We start from the raw sequence: 23,162 nt of genomic DNA, 5'->3' as shown, positions 1-23,162 counted from the left end.
TGCCAAAATTCTTGTTTGATGTCTTTTTTTAATTGAAAACATTTTTATCTCCATGGTGGAGGCCATAAACTCTTTCATGACTCCAACTCCCGCTATATGTTTTCATGATTAAAACCTCAGAGTATTTTGCACTTCAACAATGCAAACACATTCAAGAAGGAAGAAGAAATGCAATAACAGCGGGGGGGGGGGGGGGGGGGGAGACAATCCGGATAAGATCCTTAAGATCCCTGATAGCCAATGGTATGGTACTTTATTCTTCTCCTGTTTGTCCCATTAGAAGAAACCACAGAAGATATTTATGTGCAGACATCCCACACATGACATAGTGGGGCTAGTGCTATCCGCTTCTTTCAGTGTCTGTCACACAGAGGATGTAGATCCACATCAGCCGGTATCTCGTTCAGATTTAACCTTCTTTAAGGCTTCTTCTCTGACTTTGTAGCCCTGCAGCTCCGTTCGAAGCTCACCAGGCTTTGGTGGGACGTCTGGTATACTCTGAAAGAGAACAGCAAGCACGTTTAACTCAGCCTGACAGGTGAAAGCTCATTGGTTGGATGCATCTGTGAATACAAACTGCTCACAAATTCCAACCACAATTTCCCTGCATAATATGTCAACTCTAACCAAAGAATCGGACATCAACATACTTCCAGCTGAGAAACAGTGACAGCAGCTTGAGGTGTCTGGGTTGGCAGTGATGCCATTTTTGATGTGATGCTCAGCAGAATGGCTGAGTTGATGGATTTTGAGTGACCACCACAACAGATAGTAAACGCAAACTTCTCTCACCCCAACCGGTCACAGCAGATGGCCGCCCCTCCCTGAGCCTGGTTCAACCGGAGGTTTCTTCCTGTTAAAAGGGAGTTTTTCCTTCCCACTGTCGCCAAAGTGCTTGCTCATAGGGGGTCATATGATTGTTGGGTTTTTCTCTGTATCTATTATTGTACGATCTACTGTACAATATAAAGCGCCTTGAGAAGACTGTTGTTGTGATTTCAACATTATCTTTTTTTCCCACATTAAGGCAACATCAATACAAAGAAAGACTGCAGTCTTCCTTTGAAATCAAAGGAAACAATAAAGATGTACTTTCATATAGTATGGTGGGCCAATGGTAATGTCTTTGTCAGTAAGGAGGCTGTAAAACTGGTCATAACACTGCTCTACAAAAAATATTTTTTGTTTGCTACTTATAACTTCACAGCGTCAGCTCTTTATCGATCCGATATAAGCTTACTGATCAGATTTCTGAGATACACGTCACTGACATTCTGAAACTTTTCAAAATCAGTGTAATATAATAATAAAACATCTGGAATTTAAAGAATGTACCACCAAAATTGTTTTAAAGATTATTTCTGTTTAATTAAATTCCAAATAAAAAGAAGTCGGTGTGCTCCAAAAAGGTTTAAGGCACTTGCTTATACGCTTGGACCGCACACCCGTCTCTCTCTGCAAGAACAAGCAGTTTATGCTCAGATTAAATTTTCGCTGCTATTGGTTTTCTTTTACTTTGATATTTCTACAAAATCATTTCCCGTGTTCATTGCTGACATCATCAAGATTTCCAGATAAAAAGGAGAGATGAGAATGTAAAAAACTCTGTTAGCCTGCACAAATGCTTCCCATGCTGCTTACTCACTTTCTTTTTGAACTCATCGTCATGCACCAGTTCAGGGATTTCAGGACCAAAGAAAACAACTCCCTGAATTTTGGCTTCACTTTTCTGGTGACCAGAAAACCTAAATCTTGGCATCCTTGATGAAGGTCTCTGCATGGGATAGACTGAAGTGTTTGTTCGACCAGGCCAATGTTTGACAATGTTTTCCCATACTAGACAGTATAGTACAATCCTGGGTCGATTTGGTAAATAGAAGCTTCCAGTTTTGGCCTTTGTTTACTTCTGTTGATACCTAAGGCTTAATTTTGTCCCTCACCAGATCAGGCAGGTAGTATTGATGGACAGCCTGTGCTCCTGCAAACATGGCCAAAACACTGGCTCCTAACATCCGGACGTACCGAGCCCAAGACACCCCAGCTGGCATCTTCACAGACTGATCTGACTCAACCTGGAGGAAAAGATAAGTGACCAGGTTCAAAACACTGGTCAAAAACAGCACACAATATATGAAGAGATAGAAATTAGTATAGATAAACAATACATTTTCAGCTCTCCTTTTCAATCTGGTGCTAAAAATATAAGCATCCCCTTTTCTTCTTAAATAAAACTATAGCTGTCTACTAAAATTAGCACCACTGCCATTTAGTTGAAGATGTTTAAAAACTCAATACAACGCCGGGACGCTGTGCATGCAGCACTGTCAAAGTACTACCATGTAGCTAAAGTATCCCTTTTCATATTACAAATGTATGGCAGACTGCACATATTGTACAGATGCACTGTATATGAATAATTCACACATCCACAGCCGCTATCCATTCACATGATGCTACTGATTAGCCATAAAACACGCTGTTTAAAAACATCCAAACACGGAGACTGTTAACACAGAACTACACTTTAAAACCTTAACTTAATTGTTCCCGTCACAAATAAGTAAATGTCCACAGTCTAAAGCTCATTCTTACTAGCTTAAAGTCAAGTGTCTGTCATTGAGGACCAGAAGCAGATCGTGACGTTTATCTAACTACTGGCAATTCTTTGATAGAGAGTCCTCACTCTGTCTTTTTTTCCAATGGACTCTTATTTCCTCTCAATTGTACGATAAATCCGCCTCTGATTTTATGGAGAAGTAATGAGCTTTCCGGAAATAAACCATCTTCGGTTGCAGTACTCTTCTACAGCATAAACTCGTATTGATACACGGCGATAAGTGCCGTCTGTCGCCGCTTAGCGGTAGCTTGCGTTATCTCGCAAAGTTTTAGTACAAGGCTCTATAATAAGTGTTATGTGTCAGATTTCACGAATACAGTTCTAAATGATCTGCAATGTTCTTCTTAGTTTTCTATCGATTATATGACGTCACCGATGCATTTAAAATACTCGTCGAAATCCGATCCCTGCAGTACGCACAGTGACCACAAGGCGGCGGTAAGCATTTCAGCCAACCGGATCAAATCGAAATGTTGAGCGTTTAAATGGTCTTTGTTTTGGGAAGACTCCCAGTCCCTATTTCCTTATTTGAAAGCTAAAGAAATGTATGACAGGTATGTTACTTTACCCATTTACATTTATGTTTGTTAATATTAAATTGCGTTTTTAAAACAACTGTAGAACTTCGAAATCTCGTCAGTTTGCTGTTAGCTAAACCTTCCTGTAGCATCTGCCTTTGTGCCAACAAGCTACTGTGTGCGCTTTACCGCTTACATTTCTCATGTTTATCCATGAGTTTGGCAGCAGAATAAATGTTAATGTATTCAAATAAGTCAACAGTTAAGATGGAAGAAAACCAGTTTACTTCACTGACGGTTCCCTCGGATTATTTTCAGCAGTGGTGAGTTGGTGTTGGAGGTGGCAGGAGGTCTGGGGAAACTTGTCATGTTATCTCCTCGACTCGTTTTCATTTTCATGCATGATGGAGGAAAATAAATGTCATTTGACACTCGACATCATAGCCTACACATTTGTATACTTTATATTTAGGATTGTAGCAACTGATAAGTGTAATTGTGAAGGATAATTGACTACCGTAATCCATGATTCCTGATTAAAGGGAAGTAGGGGTAATTATGTAGGAATAATATGAAACAGAAATACTCTGGATTTAAATTTAGGCATGCAAAAGAAAAACAATACTTGTACAATCTGAATATCTTGATATATTCTGTTATGTTTGTCTGACTAATTTAAAATATTTTTTCTTACATTTTTAACATACCAGCGCATTATCCAGCATTTATTACACCTTTGTTTGCTACAGGCCTTTTTTTAACTGCACTTGTAAACTTTGTCACCTGTAGAGAGTCACGTCAGTTCACGCAAGGTTAAAATGAATAGTTTACACATTTGGCCTCTGTTTGTCTTTGTATCGTCATATTCTGCAAAAGTATCTTCATTCCATTCTAGTCAACCTTGTGATTATTGTAAAAATACACAATTAGAGGTGCAAAAAGGTTAGTTTTTGTAGGTTGCATCATCAGAAATGATCAGTAAACTAGATAAAAGCAATGAACAATAATTGAGGTGCCTGTTTTACATAAAAAAACAGTAAATGAAATGCAGAAAATATGAACTAGTGGATGTCAGCGCATGTGTTTTTGCAAGTATTGTGTCCTGTGTTTAAGTTTTATTCACCCACTTCTCCACACACCACATTTTCCTGATGTACCTGGATCCTGTTTCATGTCCCTTTTTTTTCTTTTCTTTTTTTGCTTAACTTCTTCACACCCTCATCTCTACTAGGTACCAGTCCAGCCAGCAGTACCCTGAGGTACAGCATGTGGCACCCTATCCCAGCATGGACCATTACACTGAAGGTCCCGTGGATGAGCCTGTCATGGCCGAGCTATCTGTTCACCGGGATCCAAATTTTTATCAGGAACCTTTTTACACAAACTACCTTCCAGCCCCAAATCATTACCCGGAGCAGGTGTCTCAGCAGAACATCAGAGAGCACCAGCAGCACCCAGATCTTGCACTCCTGCACCACCCACGGCATCAACATACACAACACATACAGCATGCTCAACACACACAGCATACACAGCAGCACGGGCCAAGTATTCAGCACCAGCCTTCAGGTCCACCTAAAGGTAATGGAAGATGCTACAATCACAGTAGTTCTTCCCAAGAAGTTTCAGATCTGATGTATTTTAAATATGTGTGCTGCCATTTGTACAAAAAACTACTTTTGCCTTCTGTTTCCCATAGAATAATTTGGAGACATTTAACTACAGTTTAAAGGAATGAGCTGCATATGAACCAGACAAAAGACATCATAAAATACAAATCAAAATTCCTCAATAGGTTGTTCAATATACGTTCTCTGAGATCCTGTCGCCTGTATTTTAATTGTCTTTTTTTTATTTGTTTGTTTTTGATTCAGTACTCAATAAATTCCTCTTCTTTCTTAGACGTGACACCAGTGAAGAAGAAGAGAGGTCGACCTCCGAAACAGCAAGCGGAGGATGGTGAGACACGTGAGGAGGACGACGAGGTTGAGGCTGCCAAAAAAGCCAAGAGAGCTCTCAACCGCTTCAACGGCATGTCAGTGGCTGAAGTTATGGCTAAAACACTGCCAGATGTGATTACCTACAATCTCGACATTTTGATAGTGAGTTATTTTGTATTTCCAGTTTTGTTCTGTGTTTTTGTTTTTTGTTCTAATTGTGATTTAGGTTTGTGACATGGCCAACTTGCAGTCTTTAGGTCTTTAATTATTTTGTGTCTCTCCTCAGATTGGAATTAATCCAGGCCTATTGTCAGCTTACAAAGGACATCATTACCCAAACCCAGGGAACCATTTCTGTACGTTTAAATTCAGTTTCATTACCGACTATAATAAATATGAGCCAGTGTTCATTTTCAGTTCTACCCTGTTTGACCCACTCTGGGTGCATTGTCACTATTGTTTTATAGCTAAGGCTTGTTCTAAGAGACCTTAAAGGTGGCCAAGATGCCAATATGATGATGAAATGCAGCTGAATGTTGTAACTTGTCAGGTTTGAATGCAGGCAACAGAATACATCAAATTTGAAAGAGCTTTTCAAAGGTGAATATTGATGTTTAAAGAGTCAGCAAAACATTTATGCAACACTATTTCTGATGTATCCCCCATAGAGTATTAGGATTTGCTAGGTAGGTTTTTCAGAATAAGGGAGTGTCCTTGAAGTTTTTAGATGTATCCCCAAAAGTTGATTCTGGACGTTCATCTGGATGTTGCGTTTTCAGTGAAAGAGACGTTTTACCACTCATCTAGGTGACTTCTTCAGTCTCAGCTGACTGCAGGTTTCAACAATCTTATAAAAAGTACATTTGTATAATGACTGAAACTAGCACCACTGAATGAACAATGGGCTGGGAGGTTGGTTCCTTGATCATTAATATGCAAATTCTCATGACCACTGATCAACAACCATTGATCAAAGCTCAGTGATCAAAGACCAGTGATCAATGGTCATGAGTACCATTCACAGAGAGTTGGGGAATGTCTGCAATCACAGCATTGTAAATTGGCGAAAGATGTACCCTTAGGCCCCCTCCTCGATTCAGAGATGGTCTTTCCCTTTTCACGTAAATGGCCTCCTTGACTCCGTGCTCAAACCAGCGTTCCTCCCTGTTCAGGATGTGTGCATCCTCATCATTGAAAGAGTGTCCACTGGCCTGTAGGTGTAAATAGACTACAGAGTCCTGGCCTGACGAGTTAGCTCTTCTGTGTTGTGCCATCCACTTCACCAGAGGTTGTTTGTTTTCCCTGATGTATAAATCCTGGCAATCCTCCTGCCACTTAACAGCATACGCTATGTTACTCTGTTTGTGTCGGGGGACCCGATCCTTGGGGGGGGACCAATTTTTGGCACAGCATGTTTTGGGGTTAAAAGCCACAGAGACATGGTGTTTAGAAAAAATGCGTCTCAGTTGTTCCGATACTCCTGACACGTACGAGATCACTACAGGTTTTTGCTTAGGCTGCAGTTGTCCTTCTCTCCTAGATCGGCTGGAGCTTTTTTTTAGGCGCCTTCTCAGCTTTGACAAATGTCCAGCTGGGATAACCACATTTACTCAGGGCCTTCTTGATGTGATGTTCTTCTGCTTCCCTGGCCGCTGTGTCAGTGGGGATGGTGTTTGCTCTGTGTTGCAGTGTCCTGATGACACCCAGTTTATGCTCCAGTGGATGATGAGAGTCAAACCTTAAATACTGATCCATGTGCGTAGGTTTACAGTACACATCAGCTTTTAGATGTCCCCCATTACTGATGGAAATAGAATAGAATAGAATAGAATTCAACTTTATTCTCATTGCACACGTCACAAGTACAAGGCAACGAAATGCAGTCTCACAGTCTAAGAAGAAAATTGCCACTTTTCATATCCTCCCTGGTGAATTTGATGTGTTGGTCCACTGAATTAATGTGATCCATGAATTGTGGTACATCCTGAGATTTGATTTTCACCCAGGTGTCATCCACATATCTGAACCAATGACTTGGTGGTGTTCCAGGGTAGGATAGCATGTACAAATTGGCCACGATGGGTGAAACTGGGGAGCCCATGGCACACCCATGTTTCTGCCAGTAGAACTGACCCTTGTATGTAAAATAGGTGGAATTAAGACAAAGTTCCAAAAGCAAACACACTTGGTCGATGCCGAGAGTGGTTTTGTTGCTGAGGTTGGGGGCATCCTGTAATCTCTTACAGACTACATCCAACGCTTCCGTGACTGGGATGCACTTTCTCCGACTGAAAACGCTACGTCCAGATGAACAGAATCAACTTTTGTCGATTTACTTACCTGGATGATTGAGCATGCATCAAGACATTTTTAGATGTAGCTACTTAGAAATATTAGCTATAAAATTTTCTGTTGCTTATTTCAACTTCAGGATGTAAAATATCAACATGGATCATTACTTTAAAATAAATATATTTATATATCTCACCTGAAGTAGCTCCATGCTTGTTCTGCAGGCTTATTGCCTTACAAAGTAGTGTTGATCAGCTATGATCATATGGTATAAAAAACAAACAAACAAACAAACAAAAACAAAAAAAATAGCAATGTCTGCTGATAACAGTTCTGTAAATTTAGAGCTTCTACAACTGGAAAACATGATTAATCAGGAGGAAAAAAGCTGGTTTGAGTCCAGTGTTGTGCTAGACGGCCACTTGGTTGTTTTTATACTCAGCTCCTCTTTTCTGTCCAGGGAAATGTCTGTTTCTGTCAGGTCTAACTGACCAGCAACTTAACTACATGCATGACCAGAGCCTGCCAGAGAAATACAGCATCGGCTTTACCAATATGGTAGAAAGGACCACACCTGGCAGCAAGGATCTCTCCAGGTAAAGTTAACTAAAGCGACTACAACTAAATGCAAAACAGACAGTTTGTAACTTAAAATAAAATTTGTCCTCTTTTTTTTTTTTTTTTTTGGTCCTAGTAAGGAGATCCGTGAAGGAGGCCGACAGTTACTTGAGAAGCTACAAAAATACAAGCCATTAATAGCAGCGTTTAATGGAAAAGGTAAAATGATGCAAACAATTTTCTTTTTTCCATTTTTGTTGAAGTGTTTTGATACTAGCACTAGCTGATTGATTTTATTTTTTGAAGGTATTTTTGTGTAAATTTCACAGGTATTTATGAAATCTTCTGCAAAGAAACCTTTGGTGTGAAGGCCAAGAACCTTGAGTTTGGACTACAGCCGTACAAAATTCCCGAAACTGAAACGGTAGGTGGAAACAGGAAATGATTTCAACATAAATCTGCTCAGCTATACAAACAACAGACTTCATAGCATTTGATGTTCTTTTCAGGTGTGCTACTTGATGCCGTCATCGAGCCCCCGCTGTGCTCAGTTTCCTCGTGCACAAGATAAGGTGCATTTTTACATCAAGCTGAAGGAACTGAGAGACCAGATGAAAGGCCTGGCACCGAGCCGTGAGGTGGAAGAGACAGAGTACTCTTTTGACCTGCAGCTAGCTAAAGGTAAATATCACAGCTGCACAGTACAGCTGAAACATGAGGCATTCGATTGCTATTCCGTCTTTATCTCAGTTAAATTCAGAAAGGGACCTGCTTAAAAAGATGTGCGTCTTTTCAATTTTCACAGATTTATTTGTCTTAAATAAATCATTGACTCCCTGCTGATGTTTTTGTTCTGCAGAGGATGCTAAAAGGATTGCAATCAAAGAGGAGCAGCTAGATCCAGAGTATGAAAGCTGTAGTGCACTGCATGAAGAAACCAGGCACAGCAACAACTCCTCGAAATAAAAGAGATTCAGGGGAGGAGAAAAAACAAGCCTGCCTACTGGAGCACTCAGGTAGTGTAGTTATCATGTAGTCGGAAGTTGATGAAATGGGACAACTAAACAACTTTTATATAAAAATCTAAGGAGATTTTTATGTACTTCTTCTGGCACTTCCTTTCAGAAAAAGAAAAAAAAATCCAAGTGTGAATTTTAGTAAAATAAAGGTTGGCACATTAGCATTAGTGAACTTTTGTTTGTTTCTTTTACCTAAAGAGAATAATACTCATACAGTGTAGTTTCCCTTCACGGTTTTACTCTGGAACCACATCCCACCTGCAGTAGCTCTGTGCTCCATCAGTGGGGTCTGCCCCACAGCTTGAGAACCACTGGATTAAACAGTTTGGAGCAAATGACATAAAACACATGAAACTTGACAACTTGAGATTGTTTAATCTGTGTGTTTATTCTATCAAAAGTAGCTTACGTGTCCATCCATCCATTGGTTGTTGTTTTTTTTTTTTTCTGCTTATCCAATTTAGGGTTGGAAGGGGGCTGGAGTCTATCCCAGTCACAGCGAAAAAGGCGGGGTACACCTCGGACAGGTCGCCAGTAAATCACAGGTCTAGAGACAGACAAACTTTCATGCTCAAATTCCCACCTAGGGCCAAATAAGAGTTTTCTTTCAACCTAACCCTTGTCTGTGTTTGGACTGTGAAAGGAAGCTGGAGTACCATAAGAGAACCCAATGCGAGCATGGCGAAAACATGTAAACCCCACACATAAAGGCCCATCCACATTATATGCTCATCAGCTTATAATGATGTGTAACACCTCGGGACATTTGCTCAACAGATACCAAATACCAGCTGACCTAGTAGCCTCACCAAGGATGAGAAGTAACACTGTGAGAGAAGAAGACCTCTGTTCCCCAGACAGTGTCACGCACAAAACAGAAAAGCCCCCACAGCACTCACACATGTGCATGTTTTTGGTGTTATTGTTTTTTAAATACTATTTATTGAATTTTTATTAAACATGTTTCCAGTGACTTATTTTGTATTTTCATAGACTTGTATTTTTTTGATTTATTGACTGTATACTCTGGAATTTCTAATGTGTAAGTGCAGAGTTATTAAATCTGTAAATTAACGCTGGCGTGTTTCTATTCTCTGATTGTTTGAGTTATCATGAGAAGCTATAAATGTGTTATAACCTATAGGAAAAGAAACACAGTCAAGCATTCATAAAGACTGAATAATGCTTATTTTTGAGTTAAAAAAACATATTTTCAAAGCTTGATGAGAACAGGAGCATTTCATTATTTAGAGTTTCTCTCATGCTTCTTGAAAGCCTTGAATGAAATACTTGCATCAAAATACCTGATTCATGATTTTGTGAGAATTTTGCATTTTTATTTTGCACTGGTCTTTAAAAACACTTGAGTGTGAAAATGTTTAGGCTTCTAAAGGGAATAATGAATCTCATTTTGAAAAGCGGGATAGTCGCTGTTAATTTGCATACAAGTCTCCTAAAAACAAGGTCTTAGCAGGCTAAATTTACTGATTTTTGCATAACTCTTGCATCCAGCATGAATTTAATAATGGAGATAATTAATAACTAATAATAAACAAGAAATGTATGTCAATGTAGTCTTTAAACCTGTAAGATGTAATAAGATGCTGCAATAGTGGTAGCTGAGCTGTTACTACTTTATTGTTATGAATCATCTTATCATTTCTAATTAATTCTGTAAAAACAATGAAACTGTCCTCTTATTTTTCCTTGTTTTGTCATAGCTGTAGGACTGTTAGTTGTAAATAAAATATTTTAATACAGAAATGCTGCACCTAATTGCAAAATTAGGGACTGATGTCAACCAATAGACAGCAACCTCACGGAGTTTAAACCGAGCAGCTCATACCAATCCGAAAATAGGGGCGTGTCGTTTTCATTTCTAACGATTTATACCGTCAAATTTGCATTAAAAACACTATTCTCCGATATGCTTATAAAAATAACATATCAAAAAATATTTTATAATGCAAAAATATTCAATAGGGCTATTTTTCCCTATTACAATAACGAACAGTTTTCATATTCATCCCTACGTCTTACCCTTAAGATGTTCCGGTGTCAAAGTTGAGTAGCAGGATTGTCATGTCTTTGTTGCATCTGTTCCACCTCAAATGTTATGAATAGAAGTGTGTGAATATATGGAAAAATAATAACCATCTTACCTTAAAAGAAGTGTTTCATCAGTGCCCTCAACAGGTATGTTTTACGTGTAATAATATTAAGAAATTGTTTACAATTTCATGGGGAGAAGTCTTAGTGGAAGCGAAGCCATTCATCCATGCTAAGTTAACTGCCCGGCTAGCCGTTGGCTAACATTAGCTGTACTTGTGGCACGGCTACTGAATAGCATTAAATCTTAGCATTTATATTACCACAAATAGTCATCATTATCTGAATTGATAGCCACAAACGCGAACTTTTACCTCATTGCACCGTATTCTAAACCTGTTTTAAAACAGGAAATGTATAACCGTTTTAATTCATGTTAGCTTGTTAGTTAGCATAGCCATGGAAGAAAAGGGTAAACATTTTAGCAGGTGTATACTGTATGCTCTATTTAAAATATCCACTGTTATAAATACTAAATCTATTCGGCTATTAGTAATTTGACTTTACTTTAATGTATCACGGCCATTTAAGTTATCTTTTGTTGGTGTTTGTGTTTTGGTTTATGTCTTGTACAACTCTACAGCCTGACTAAAGTATGCTGTCACATGCGTTCAATTTCATGTACTGCCAAACTCTTATATGTTAAACCACATGTACATCACCTAGCTGTGTTTCTTCAACATCCGTATTGATTTATTTAATAAAGTCAAACCACCCAAAAGATGGAAGAAAAGCTGAATGGATCACTGCCTGTTGTATCTCCGGAGTACCTTCAACAGTGGTGAGTCTTCCTCCTCACCACAGTGTGGCCAGACTGGACCCAGATTATGTCAGCTGCCCTCTAACTGGCAAAGTGTGATACTATGAAATGAAAGCATGTGCACATAGTTGCCCGTTTGACATTTTGTATTGTTTTTTACATCATTATTTTTAATAATATGCCATTTGGGATCATGAACAATTGTTATAAAGGTGTATATTTTCTTTAATCAGAGCTCAGTGTTCTTATGATGTGATCTGATACGTGGAACACAATTGGGGGAAAAATGTGGTTGTGTTTGATTTGCTAACACAGAGATGTCAAAATCATTTCAGTTCATTTACAGGATTTTTTAATATTCAAGCTGTTGCTTTTCTTCAGGCACAAGAATCAAGAGGGGGTTTTTTTTGGGGGGGGGGGGGGGGGGGAGTTTAAGCAAAAACCATAAGTTCAGTTGAATCGGACATATATTAAATGTTTTGAAAAGAGTATAGAGTCAGGTGCCAGTTTTTCTGCTCTACCTACTATATTTAGAAGTGATTTAATTCACAGTAAACCTGCTTTATAGCAGAACCACTAAGGCTGTTGATGTTTTTGTTTAGTTTTAATTAGATTTAATCTGTTTGTGCTATACTAAATAGTTTATGAAGTTGCACTACTGTCAGAAATGCTTGAAATTAAACATGTGGGATCTTGTAATTAGTAGAAGTGAACCAATCCGATATTACGTATTGGTATCGGTCAGATACGGACGTAAATTACTGGATCGGAGAGAAATAAAAAATGTAATCCGATCCATTAAATATCAAAAAAAGCTCCTCACAAAACTTGCGACACGGTGTAACTCGGCTCATAGGCACGTCGGAGCAGTGTGCTCACGTGATAGAGCGGCTGTGTGTATTTGTAGCCTCACTACCAAACCGGCATTTCATCTCCGATGAAGTTATCCCAGAGAGAAGTAAAGCAAGTGTGTAAGTTCATCTCTGAATGTTTGTAAAGCATTCCCACGTTAAGCTTAACAACCGATATATGGAGCGACTGCCTCTTCTCTCTCACTCTCCTGATGCTACTTCAATCGTGAAACTGATTAATGATCAGCTGATTGGCTTTTCTGTCGCGAGTCCGTCTCTCTTGTTTGTTTTTGGCCCACTAGGTGTTGAATCTATTTAATTATTCTTGAAAAATAATTTATTTCTGTGCATTTTTTTTCACACTGCATCAAATTATAGTTGATTACGTCGATTAAGCATCATGAGGTGGAGGGTGGGGGGTGGTTCCCTTTTTTTTTTTTTTTTTTTGCTGGGAGTTTGCAACCCTATTAGTTAGGTTGCTTAATATTTCTGCTAAGTACTCTTTAAAATACCAGAATAGGAAGGATGGAGTAGGTTTAAGTTTATTTGATTGATCAGTATTGCTGAACTATGAAATATTTTGTGGGCAGTGTATTTTTTACATACAGGTATAACAGAATAGCTTTAGTGTTGTTGTTTATTTTAACTTGAGTATGAACTTATACAAAATGCAGCAAGATATTAAAAAAACCGTTTTATTGATTAAAAAACACTATATCGGACTCATATCGGTATCGGCAGATATCCAAATTTATGATATCGGTATCGGACATAAAAAAAGTGGTATTTTGCCATCTCTAGTAATTAGATGATTAAAATCAATGTGTTTGCTCTTTTATCACCACTCAGCTAAATACAAAAAGACCTAAACAAAAAGCACATAGTTTATGTAATCCAGCTAACATCTGTTTTAACTCCACAGTGCATCTCACACAGCCAACTTGATTGTTGTAAAAATACTTAACCATTTTGTGCTTTTGTTTTGTTTTTCTAAATTTCCTCCACCTCAGGGTTCGGTCTGCCCAGCAGTTTCAAGCTCTCCAGGCTCAATATTCAGACGTCATTCCTGAACATCAGTTTCACTATACAGAGCATCAAGCTGGAGAGCCAGCTATGGCAAACATGGTTAATCCGGAACCCGTGATGGATCAGCTGGAACCTACCAACTTGACAAAACGTACTTTGATATATTTATTGTGTTAACACCTAGTTATAAGTTAGGATCAGGGTTTAAAATGGGCTGGAATGATATTCCTTCAGTTAATCTGTAATTTAGTCTGATAGGGGTCATCAAAACATTATGAGTTAAATTGCCTATCTGGGCACTAGGCCTTTATGTTTTGTTTTCTGCTGCATGATGTTCAGCAGGAGCAGGTAAATTGGCTGGAGCTACACCTAAGCATGATGTGCTCAGCTTTAAAGGCTTCCTCCTTCCTACAGTCGCTCAGAGTTCCTTTTGCTCATAGACAGTGACAAGGGAAGTAAGTTTATTAACCAAAGCATGAATATTGTGTAGTCAGTAACTCAGTTGTGTAAAGTATGTATTGATAAGTTGGAGGAAGGAGGAAGCTTTGCTAGGGCAGCTGACCGCAGCCTGTTCACAAAGAAAAATCTACTGCGGGTTATAAACTTTTTCCCCTTGTTGCACTTTATCCTCAGTTTAGGATCTAATGTTAGTTTAGTGTGACAGTCTTACCATTATATATGGTGTTTTTTTTTAATAGAATTTATTTGCTGTATATTAGGGCATGATGATATATAGAAATAGTCTGCCAAAACTGCAGTTTAACACCACACAAGAGCAAATGACTTCCAACAGTACTTACATCATGGTCTCTTATCTTTTTTTATTTTTGTTTTCTCAATTCTTGTAGCTCCAGCTAAAAAGAGAGGCAGACCAGCTCAACCCAAGGAACCAGGGGCACCCACACCACCAAAAGTCCCAAAGGCACGAAAGCCACCAAAAGACCCAAATGCACCTAAAGCAAAACCAGGTCCAAAGCCCAAAAAGGCAGCTCAGGCTGATGGGAAACAGGAGAAGATTGATGAAACTTTCAAGAAGGTAAAGAGGAAAGTAGACCGCTTCAAGGGCATGTCAGAGGAGGAGGTCATGAAAAAGACTCTACCAGACCTGCTGGACTACAACCTAGACTATGTCATTGTAAGATTCACTTTTTAGTTGGATAATTATATATTATGTCTAGTTCACTGCTAGACCATAATGTGAACATAAGCGTGGCTAACCTCACCGGTTTGCTTTCAGATTGGTATCAATCCAGGTCTGATGGCAGCTTTCATTGGAAGATGGTTTCCAGGTCCTGGAAATCATTTCTGTAAGTTATGATACTGTAATTATTTTGAGTTGTCTTGTGGTAACATAAAAATGGATCTTAGGCTTCAGAAAGGTTATTGATTTGCTGACACAGTGGTGCAGATTTTTACCTTACAGAATAAAACATGTCCTGGTCCTTTCTCTGTGAAGTTTGTAAATTCTCTTCCTGTATGGAATTCTTCTGGGTACACAGGTTCAATAAAATGTCCGTATTTATTAGCCTTTGGTGCTGAATCACCTGGTCACTTTTTGATTTCAGGGAAGTGTTTGTTTCTGTCTGGATTTACTGATGAGCAGCTCAACCACATGCATGACACCGTCCTACCTGTTAAGTATAAAATGGGCTTCACCAACATGGTGGCCAGGGCAACACCAGGGAGCAAAGATCTTACAAGGTATATGACTGTAAAAGATTTCAGTCATCATATTAGAAAATAAATATTTTATAGGTTTCATAAACCTTTTTCTTTCATTTCATCTCACCAGTAAAGAGTTGCGTGAAGGAGGCAAAATTCTTGTGGAGAAGCTGAAAAAATACAAGCCACTTATTGCTGTGTTCAATGGAAAATGTAAGCCCACCTACTAACAAAGAGCAATAGTTGCCATAAAACAGTTTGCTTAAGTCAGTTAAGCTAATAGTTATCTTCTTTTGTCCACAGGCATCTATGAAATGTTCTGCAGAGAACTGTTTGGTAAAAAACCACAAAAACTCGAATTTGGTTTGCAGCCACACAAGATCCCCGACTGTGACGTGGTGAGAACTCAGTTTTCAGTCAGGTTTTTAAAAGTTTCTTCAGATATTGGTGGAAATGATACAGATACATGCTGTTCTTCAAGAATATTTAAGAAATATTTTCATCTGTTATTTGTATTCAATAAATTTAATAGACAATGTTCAAAGTGTGAAAATAATATTAAGAATAAAATGTCAAAAATGTAGGATTTTTCTAGTATGTTGTTCATAAAGGCTTAAATTTGTAATTATAGGAACTGACCCGAAATTGAATGTGCAAGCCTTTATATTTTGTGTTAGAAGTGATATGATCAACATATTGATATCAAAGGAAATCAATATAGACAACTAGAAAATTAAGAACTGCAAGTGTGATACTTAAAAGTAACTGATACTTCATTCTGAAGACTTTACTTAAGAGTTTATTTCTTCTTTGCAGGCTTTGTTTCTGATGCCTTCATCCAGTGCTCGTTGCGCCCAATTCCCTCGTGCTCAGGACAAAGTCCACTTCTACATCAAACTGAGAGAACTCAGAGACCAACTGAAGGGTGTCCAAAGAAGCACAGAGATCCAAGAGGTCAACTACATGTTTGACCTTCAGCTGGCCAAGGGTAAGCATGACCAGGGCTGGGTGGGTGGGTGGGTGTGTGTGTGCATGCGTATGCGTGTTTGGGTTTTGTTTTGTTTTTTTCTTTTAAAAAAATGTGTAACTTGGCTGTCTAACCTGAATTTCACCACTAAGTACCTTTACAGCGGCTTTAATTAGAAATTTTAATTAAAATTCAATTTTTAAAAAGTAAAACTACTACGCTGTTATTTACCATAGATACTTTCCCTACTTTTAATATTGTAGAAATGCCTCAAAGCCACTAAAATTAGTGAAGTCATTAATTTAATATCCTGTCCATTTTATTAATTTTTTAAAGCATTTTGTTAATTCTTCCCCTTTTATATCAACAGAGGATGCCAAGAGGCTGGCAATAAAGGAAGAACAATACGACCCTGGTTATGAAGATGCCTATGGCGGAGCATATGTCGAGAGAGGACCTGAAGGAAGCCAAGCTGAAAGCCAGAGCAACGGTCACTGCACGTTTTCATCTGCTGAAAATACAGGTAAGTCATTCAGATAGGGTGAGCCTGAGGGCGAGCTCGGATGCACCCAACATTCATCTACAGTCCTCGGCGCTTATGGTTCCTAGTTTCAGGTAGTTGTATTCTCCACCTGCTGAGACACTTGAGTTTGTATGATTTGCATAAATCTGTGTAGTTTGTATAAATTTCAGTTTTTATAAGTCCGTCTGTTACTCAGATGTGAATGTAGCGTTATGTAATTGCACGGACATATGTAATTTGTCTTAAAGTGATGGCACAATCCTGGCCAGGAGCTGGAGTAACCATGAGCATGAACTTTGCTACAGACATCATTCGTTCACATCTTACATGCATAGAAAAATGCTTCTGTTTCTGTGTTCTCCACCCCCAGAAGGAGCGCAGGAGGCGACTGTATCACAAACAGCTGATGGCCAGCTCCCAGACGGACAGTGGATGACCCAGTCTTTTGCAGATCAGATTCCAGACATAGGCAGCGGACCAAAAGATGGTAGCATATGAGGAAAAGGGCTTGCCTGTGCTACACACAGAGACTTGAGCAAACTTAGCTCTTACCTCTTTTTTTGTCAGGTTTTAAAATTCCTTTTTAATTAGTGTCTGAGTGGAATATTAAAAAAAAAACATATAGTGGACTTTTTAGAAAATTTGCAGAATATATTTTCTGCACCTTTTTAATTCTTTGTGATCTTGTAAACATATACAGCATGATCGTCTTCACTGCAGTCTTTTTAAATATGTGAAATCAGGGACTTGACAGTAGCCTCTTTCAGACACAGTGCATTCAACATCGATGGTGCTCTGTCCTGACATAAGTGATGGTAATGTTCCTCAGAGCTTTTTTCACACATACCATTATTCCAGAGAATTTTTTTTGACAACCACATGAATCATTATGCCGACCTTTGGTTTAAGGTGCTTCAGCACCAGTTTTTATACTGTCTGTTTCTTAAAGTGATTCGTAAATATTACTAGGTTTGGCCCAATAAGATTGCCCTTCTGACTTTTAGAACAGAGTGACCAGGGGTGCCCATTGATAAGATGCTGTAAGATGAATACAAATTAATACTTGTCTGAAAGTGGCTAATGATGTGTGACTGTCTTTTCAAAGACAGTCACACATCATTTAAACCTTTGTTTTGCCTTTTTACTGTACTGTACTGTACTGCACTGCACTGCAATGCAGTAAATGAGAACTTTCACATCTGCTGTTTAAACAGCAGATAAGTTCCAGAAATTTTATTTTATAAACTTGACTGATCAGTGTGAGCTTGTGTGATCCTCTGTTTGCAGGGAGGACTTGGTTAGCATTAAAATGTTACATTCATGGTGCTATGAACTGATGAGATGCAAAGTGATGACTCGATGTCAGAGGTCCTGCAGAGGCATCATCTCACCAGCCTTTAAATGTGTTACGAAACATATAATGGGTTTTATTTTATTTTTATTTTGCTTTAGGAATTGTAGAATTATGTTATGTTTATGATTATATCGGTCACACGGAATGACTCATTTGTCCATTAAAATTTACTGATGATGCTTTTTCTATACTTTTGTTTTACCTTTGTTTCAATATCACATGGTAGCTATTGTTCAATCTTTGCGAAGAAAAAGGCTTCCTTTTATTTTCCTGTTGTACATTACAATTAGACTCATGGTGTTGATAAGATGTCAACAAGTTCAGCAAATGCTGAAGTTTTTTTGTTTGTTTGTTTTCCTTTGTTGGTTTCCTTTAATCAATCTTTTTTCCACTTTCTTTATGGTTGATTACACGTCCCTTCCCTGGTGTGTTTAACATCACCTGGCCAGATGCAGTTCTAGTTGAGACTGGGGGCATAAGGTCCATGTTGCCATTGGTGTCCCAGCAGAGATTCATTTTAGAATTTGAGGTCATCTTTGATTTCAGAGTTTGTGTATTTATGTCTCGTCCTCTCTGATTCCTGCTGTCTGAACCAGATGACCTGCAGATGCAGTTATTCTCTTGAGATGCGCTGAAGAATATGAAGAGGAAAAAAACTGAAAATCACACAAAGGATGAGCTTTTCATTAATGTTACCTCCTTATAATATTAGCAACAGATACAGTTTGTTGGAGTGACAAAGACACGGCATATGTAAAGAAAGCCAAAAATGAGATTTAATAATCCTAAGGTTAAATCAGTTTTTTTTTTAAAGAGGTAAAATTGTGAATTTTTATGTACACATACCTGTTGATGCTATCATTGCTAATACTCCATTTCTGCTTGTAGAAATCTGCAGACCACAGTAACAATCTGCAAAGTGCTGTACAGCTGAATGACACCATGCTGTCACAGTAAAACACAGAAAAAAGAAAGAAATTGAAGTACTAATTGCTGTTGTTAACCCAAGTTCATTCCAAAGCCCAGTAGAGAATAGGATATTAGGGAACTCTCAGATCAAACAGTTCACACTTTACCTTTTGGTAAAAAAGATGGTCAGCTCAACAGGTAAGATGAGGAAGGTAAGTAGATGGGTAAACAAATTCATTGTGAGGAAGTCCCTGTAATGCGGCCTCCAGCTGCTACTGTCATGACTATCCCTGCATGCCTCACATAGCACTAACACAGACACACAAAGGGTGGAAATTACATAAAATTATGTGTCATGCTACCGGTGAGAGACCTAGTGTGTGGTATAAATGACACTGTTCATTCATTTAAACCTCAATTTAATACATTTTACATAAAATGGGAAATTTAAATCATTAGTTTAAAATCTTAAGATTACATCATATTCTGCTGCTCAGTGGACCTGGCAGTCTATATAAAGCCACCGAATAGATCAGAAAGACTGTTACAGCCTACCATTTTACTGAAAGCAGAGAGGATATTGTAAAGAAATATTTTATGATTATTTAAATATGAGCTACATTAGATTCCTCTATCTTCTTACCTTGAAGAATACAGCAGTATCAAGATGGTGGATGCAAGTAATGCCCTCCTAATGTAATACTTTTTCAATTTGTTAGCATTAACATATAATCGATTTAACTAAATGTCATTAACTGTCAGAAGTTAATCTTTGAAAAGGCTTTCAGGACCCCTTGTTTAGGTTTGTACACCACAACTGATGTTTTGTGAGTCAATGCAACCACCTCCACTGGGGTTTATCCAGGACCAATGGCCATGAAAGGCGAACATAAAGATGATTGTTTTATGTTCATACCAAATCATTACACTCTTCCTGTTCCATTTCTGTGTCCTCTTTACCATTTGAACCAGCGCTCTTACAAGGACATTTTTTTTCAATTAAAATAAAGTCTTACAAAAACTTCTGTATATCTGATGATCAGCTCGTCTCATTTGACCTCCTTACCTTTCTTGATAGCCACTGGGAGGTTCTCAATGACTCTGTGGTCCAGATGGTTTTCCTTGTGACACTTCATCATCCTCTCTTCTGCACGACCCACTTCCTTCGTCTGCTCACAGCAAGGAGATTTGGCTCCTACCACTGCACTGCTGTGAATATTTTGTGCTGTAAGCAGATCTGAGACAGTTGGTTGATAACATGTTTTAATATAACTTTATGGTGTAAACCAGAAATGCTAAAGAAAATGAAGGTGGAAAAATCTCACCTTTCTCTCTCAGGAAACAAAGAGCATCCATGTAGCCGTTGTGGCATATCTCAGCCAGCTTCTGCCTCACAAAAAACAAACAAACAGTTAAACATTACTGTACACTCTACTGCTTTAAAGTCGTGAGCTCTGAACATGAACCCACCTCAAGTCTGGGGGGGAGGAAGGATGTACAGACTCGATATACATTCCCTGTGTTGGCCTGAATGCTGACGTTTCCGTAGTGGACTTCAAAGAAATTGTATGACCCTTCTCTGGGGCAAATGTCACTCTCTCCTGAGAATGGCGCCATGGTGATGGTGTTTCTCTGCTCGGACAACGGCATCATGTTGCTCAGTGCTCCATCCACGTAGCGCTTAGAAGAAAGAAAAATGATCAAAATTGATGGCAAGCTGAGATGACGAAGTAGATCTAGTGTGACAAAAACATGTCACGAACTGTCCTCATATACCAAGCAGCCATAGCATTTATAAAGTAAAGGTGGATTACTACTCTCAAATAAAGATCATACGTATGCTGTGTGCTCTGTTTGTATGCTCAATCATAATTTAAAGTGTGCTTGCCTCTTTACCTGTGTGCTCTATGCCACTTACCTTATGTAAACCTTGAATGAGTTTAAAATTAACGTGTGAGCAGAGAAAAAAATTAAAGGCTTTGGCTGTAACAAAGCCTCCAGATATTGCGTCTTTTAGCCAAGAAAGCCATAGACTGTATTAGATGGCCATGCCCACCATAACATCACCGACCGATTAGTAAGGTTATGTTATGAAACTTGCTGAGACTGCTGAGATGGTTGTCTTCGCTCAACTGCAACAGGGCGTGATGAGAAAGGATTTGATATGATATATGAATGATATCCCGTTCCACTTCTATGATTCCCAAATTTACCTGCCTCTGAAATCTGGCAATAAAATGCTCCTGTAGCTTTGAAGCGGTTTTTCTTTCCCATTCTCTATGGTCTATGGCACAGAAATCTCTACTCATTTATTTCAATAATAAGACCAGTAAAAGCAAAGAAAGCATACAAAAAAAAGTTAAGCTCTACTGACCATGCCATGATATGAAGGTGGAATGAAACCACAGTAAACAGGGAAAAAACAGCTGCACATGAGAACCTGCAAAGGTAAAGAGGTTAGATCACTAGAACAGAGAAGCCTAAAAGATCCCAACAATTTTTCTGTAAAGTCACCAATCTGATCAACCTGAATGAGCTCCTCTCTGCTGGCAAACTCGGACACCAAAACATTTTTCCCATCAGCTATTCGGGTGAGAGACACGCAGAGCCTTCCAGAAGCCCGGAGGTGGGCATCTTCTGGAAGCTTTTCCAGCAGGGAGTCCCTGACTGTCCGGAGCAGGCTGAAGGTCGGGTGGAAAACTCCAAAGGTGTGTTTTCTTGCCTCCTTCGCTGTGGTTAAAATATCAGCACACAACTGTTCTGAGGGAGAAAATGGAGCAGAACCAAATGTTCAGGCTAATGTAGAGAACCAGTGACATTATGATGTATCATTGCATTATCCACATGTCTGTTTTTTATTGCACAGCAGTTGTTTTCCTCTACAGTCCGCTCACTTGACCTTGAATTCTGTGCGACCTATGGAATTTGCTCTCACTGTTGTATCAGCTGTTTGTGTGTCAGGAACTTATGAAATACACTGCCTAGTGTCAGATACAACACCATTTGTTTTGAGATATGCCTGAACTTCATGAATGGACGGGTACTTCAAGTGCAAATGAAAAAAAGACAAAAATTTCATACAAAAATACAACGCATTGCAATAAACATGAATTATGTCACACAAAATGTTTTCATATATTCAACAAGGCATGTAGAAATAAAATAAACTTGCATATTTTTATTGGTCAATTTTGTGTATGAGAATGATACCAAGAGTTACATTTTATTTATGAATTCCTCTTTAATTTCTCTTTAAGAAACAAACTGTTGAAGAGCTGGACAAACTGTAATCTGCAGTGTACATTAAATGTGACTCACCAATGGGAATGCCAACAGTGAGAGCTGCAGCCACGAGACACCCAGAGGAAGATCCGCAAATTTTAGAAGCACCATGAACCAGCTGTGGAGCCCGCTCCAGGATACAGCTCAAAGCTCCCACGTAGTAAATGCTCCTGAATCCACAGCCTGCAAAAGAGATGTTCCACTCCTCGACCCAGTTAAACATCTTACCTGGTTTCTCCATTGACTGTAAGATTAATTAAAACTCAGAACGATATCTATAATATTGTCATTTTGTCAGTCGTGTCTCAGAGTTCAGCTGGTGCATTTAGGAACCTCCCAGGTTTGACTTGACCTGCGTTATCTGCACTACAGTCAGATGTAAACGGGGAGTGTTTTAGCTGGCTATGGTGTGGTATTGCACAACTTACTAGGCTCAAACGTTTCAAAATACAAAACAAGCTGGAGTTGCTCACTAACTGTAATTTGGCCCGCTGTATGACATGTGATACAGTTTTCATTAGTTACACAACTCCGCACTGTGTACAAAAATATGGGAGGCACAAGTGGGAAAACGCCATGACCATTCTGACTGGTTAGTAGGTGTTTGTGAAGGGCTATAATTTATGAGATACAAAAAAATCCAAGAAACACGTGTGTGTTATATCATATTAGCCAATGAGCATTGTATTAGGTGAAATAAATAAACAATAAAAAATAAATAAATAAAATAAATAAATAAAAAATAAATAAAGTGATTCTATTTATTTGCCCCAAT

At 38.7% G+C, this 23,162-nt stretch overlaps 4 protein-coding genes across 11 annotated transcripts; 2 read left to right on the top strand and 2 right to left on the bottom strand.

Annotated features, from left to right (window-relative positions):
• Nucleotides 1-8: 8 nt before the first annotated feature.
• On the bottom strand, nucleotides 9-4,303 carry uqcc6 (ubiquinol-cytochrome c reductase complex assembly factor 6). 3 transcript variants are annotated; one of them, XM_082541726.1, is made up of 3 exons: nucleotides 3,423-4,303; nucleotides 1,941-2,072; nucleotides 9-498 (listed from the first exon to the last, which is right to left on the bottom strand). In XM_082541726.1, the coding sequence occupies exons 2-3, from the start codon at nucleotides 2,046-2,048 to the stop codon at nucleotides 388-390; spliced, it is 219 nt and encodes a 72-aa protein (XP_082397852.1). In that variant the 5' UTR covers nucleotides 2,049-2,072; nucleotides 3,423-4,303; the 3' UTR covers nucleotides 9-387. The 3 variants fall into 3 exon arrangements, with proteins under 3 accessions (XP_082397852.1, XP_082397850.1, XP_082397851.1); XM_082541724.1 differs by lacking the exon at nucleotides 3,423-4,303 and adding an exon at nucleotides 2,593-2,694; XM_082541725.1 differs by lacking the exon at nucleotides 3,423-4,303 and adding an exon at nucleotides 2,593-2,658 and having other exon boundaries at nucleotides 1,941-2,106.
• tdg.2 (thymine DNA glycosylase, tandem duplicate 2) lies at nucleotides 3,041-10,636 on the top strand. 3 transcript variants are annotated; one of them, XR_014277970.1, is made up of 10 exons: nucleotides 3,208-3,458; nucleotides 4,367-4,716; nucleotides 5,038-5,237; nucleotides 5,362-5,431; nucleotides 7,828-7,963; nucleotides 8,062-8,144; nucleotides 8,255-8,349; nucleotides 8,435-8,606; nucleotides 8,785-8,941; nucleotides 9,409-10,626. XR_014277970.1 is itself a non-coding variant. In XM_082541721.1 (9 exons), the coding sequence occupies exons 1-9, from the start codon at nucleotides 3,161-3,163 to the stop codon at nucleotides 8,889-8,891; spliced, it is 1,224 nt and encodes a 407-aa protein (XP_082397847.1). In that variant the 5' UTR covers nucleotides 3,041-3,160; the 3' UTR covers nucleotides 8,892-10,631. The 3 variants fall into 3 exon arrangements, 2 of the variants coding, with proteins under 2 accessions (XP_082397847.1, XP_082397846.1); XM_082541721.1 differs by lacking the exon at nucleotides 3,208-3,458 and adding an exon at nucleotides 3,041-3,171 and having other exon boundaries at nucleotides 8,785-10,631; XM_082541720.1 differs by having other exon boundaries at nucleotides 3,207-3,458; nucleotides 8,785-10,636.
• Nucleotides 10,637-10,991: 355 nt separating this feature from the next.
• On the top strand, nucleotides 10,992-18,386 carry LOC309711412 (G/T mismatch-specific thymine DNA glycosylase-like). 2 transcript variants are annotated; one of them, XM_082541717.1, is made up of 11 exons: nucleotides 10,992-11,140; nucleotides 11,760-11,834; nucleotides 13,675-13,841; nucleotides 14,539-14,825; nucleotides 14,928-14,997; nucleotides 15,256-15,391; nucleotides 15,483-15,565; nucleotides 15,656-15,750; nucleotides 16,169-16,340; nucleotides 16,690-16,842; nucleotides 17,213-18,386. In XM_082541717.1, exons 2-11 carry the CDS (start codon nucleotides 11,776-11,778, stop codon nucleotides 17,338-17,340), a joined length of 1,350 nt encoding a protein of 449 aa, XP_082397843.1. In that variant the 5' UTR covers nucleotides 10,992-11,140; nucleotides 11,760-11,775; the 3' UTR covers nucleotides 17,341-18,386. The 2 variants fall into 2 exon arrangements, with proteins under 2 accessions (XP_082397843.1, XP_082397844.1); XM_082541718.1 differs by lacking the exon at nucleotides 11,760-11,834.
• Nucleotides 18,387-18,485: 99 nt separating this feature from the next.
• On the bottom strand, nucleotides 18,486-22,756 carry LOC309711410 (patatin-like phospholipase domain-containing protein 2). Of its 3 annotated transcripts, none has more exons than XM_082541712.1 (9): nucleotides 22,424-22,756; nucleotides 21,633-21,865; nucleotides 21,480-21,545; nucleotides 20,576-20,785; nucleotides 20,431-20,491; nucleotides 20,172-20,342; nucleotides 19,273-19,414; nucleotides 19,043-19,141; nucleotides 18,486-18,827 (listed from the first exon to the last, which is right to left on the bottom strand). In XM_082541712.1, exons 1-9 carry the CDS (start codon nucleotides 22,626-22,628, stop codon nucleotides 18,569-18,571), a joined length of 1,446 nt encoding a protein of 481 aa, XP_082397838.1. In that variant the 5' UTR covers nucleotides 22,629-22,756; the 3' UTR covers nucleotides 18,486-18,568. The 3 variants fall into 3 exon arrangements, with proteins under 3 accessions (XP_082397838.1, XP_082397839.1, XP_082397840.1); XM_082541714.1 differs by having other exon boundaries at nucleotides 18,708-18,852; XM_082541713.1 differs by lacking the exon at nucleotides 19,273-19,414 and having other exon boundaries at nucleotides 18,486-18,852.
• Nucleotides 22,757-23,162: the final 406 nt, after the last annotated feature.

Source organism: Aulonocara stuartgranti (genome assembly GCF_965226115.1).
Source record: "Aulonocara stuartgranti genome assembly, chromosome: 7".
Classification (NCBI taxonomy): Eukaryota; Metazoa; Chordata; class Actinopteri; order Cichliformes; family Cichlidae; genus Aulonocara; species Aulonocara stuartgranti.
The sequence above is the reverse complement of the archived record's forward strand: the minus strand, read 5'-3'. Positions and strand labels throughout refer to the sequence as shown.

Coding starts and splice junctions, on each gene's coding strand:
- uqcc6 (XM_082541726.1), bottom strand. CDS start 2,048: ATGCCAGCTGGGGTGTCTTGGGCTCGGTACGTCCGGATGTTAGGAGCC. Junction 499..1,940: donor AATACTACCTGCCTGATCTG/GTGAGGGACAAA, acceptor GTTCTCTTTCAG/AGTATACCAGACGTCCCACC.
- tdg.2 (XM_082541720.1), top strand. CDS start 3,370: ATGTTAATGTATTCAAATAAGTCAACAGTTAAGATGGAAGAAAACCAG. Junction 5,238..5,361: donor ACAATCTCGACATTTTGATA/GTGAGTTATTTT, acceptor GTCTCTCCTCAG/ATTGGAATTAATCCAGGCCT. Junction 8,145..8,254: donor AGCAGCGTTTAATGGAAAAG/GTAAAATGATGC, acceptor TAAATTTCACAG/GTATTTATGAAATCTTCTGC.
- LOC309711412 (XM_082541717.1), top strand. CDS start 11,776: ATGGAAGAAAAGCTGAATGGATCACTGCCTGTTGTATCTCCGGAGTAC. Junction 15,751..16,168: donor AGATCCCCGACTGTGACGTG/GTGAGAACTCAG, acceptor TCTTCTTTGCAG/GCTTTGTTTCTGATGCCTTC. Junction 16,843..17,212: donor TTCATCTGCTGAAAATACAG/GTAAGTCATTCA, acceptor CTCCACCCCCAG/AAGGAGCGCAGGAGGCGACT.
- LOC309711410 (XM_082541712.1), bottom strand. CDS start 22,628: ATGGAGAAACCAGGTAAGATGTTTAACTGGGTCGAGGAGTGGAACATC. Junction 20,492..20,575: donor TCCTCCCCCCCAGACTTGAG/GTGGGTTCATGT, acceptor TTTGTGAGGCAG/AAGCTGGCTGAGATATGCCA. Junction 19,415..20,171: donor CCCAGTGGCTATCAAGAAAG/GTAAGGAGGTCA, acceptor TGTCTGTGTTAG/TGCTATGTGAGGCATGCAGG.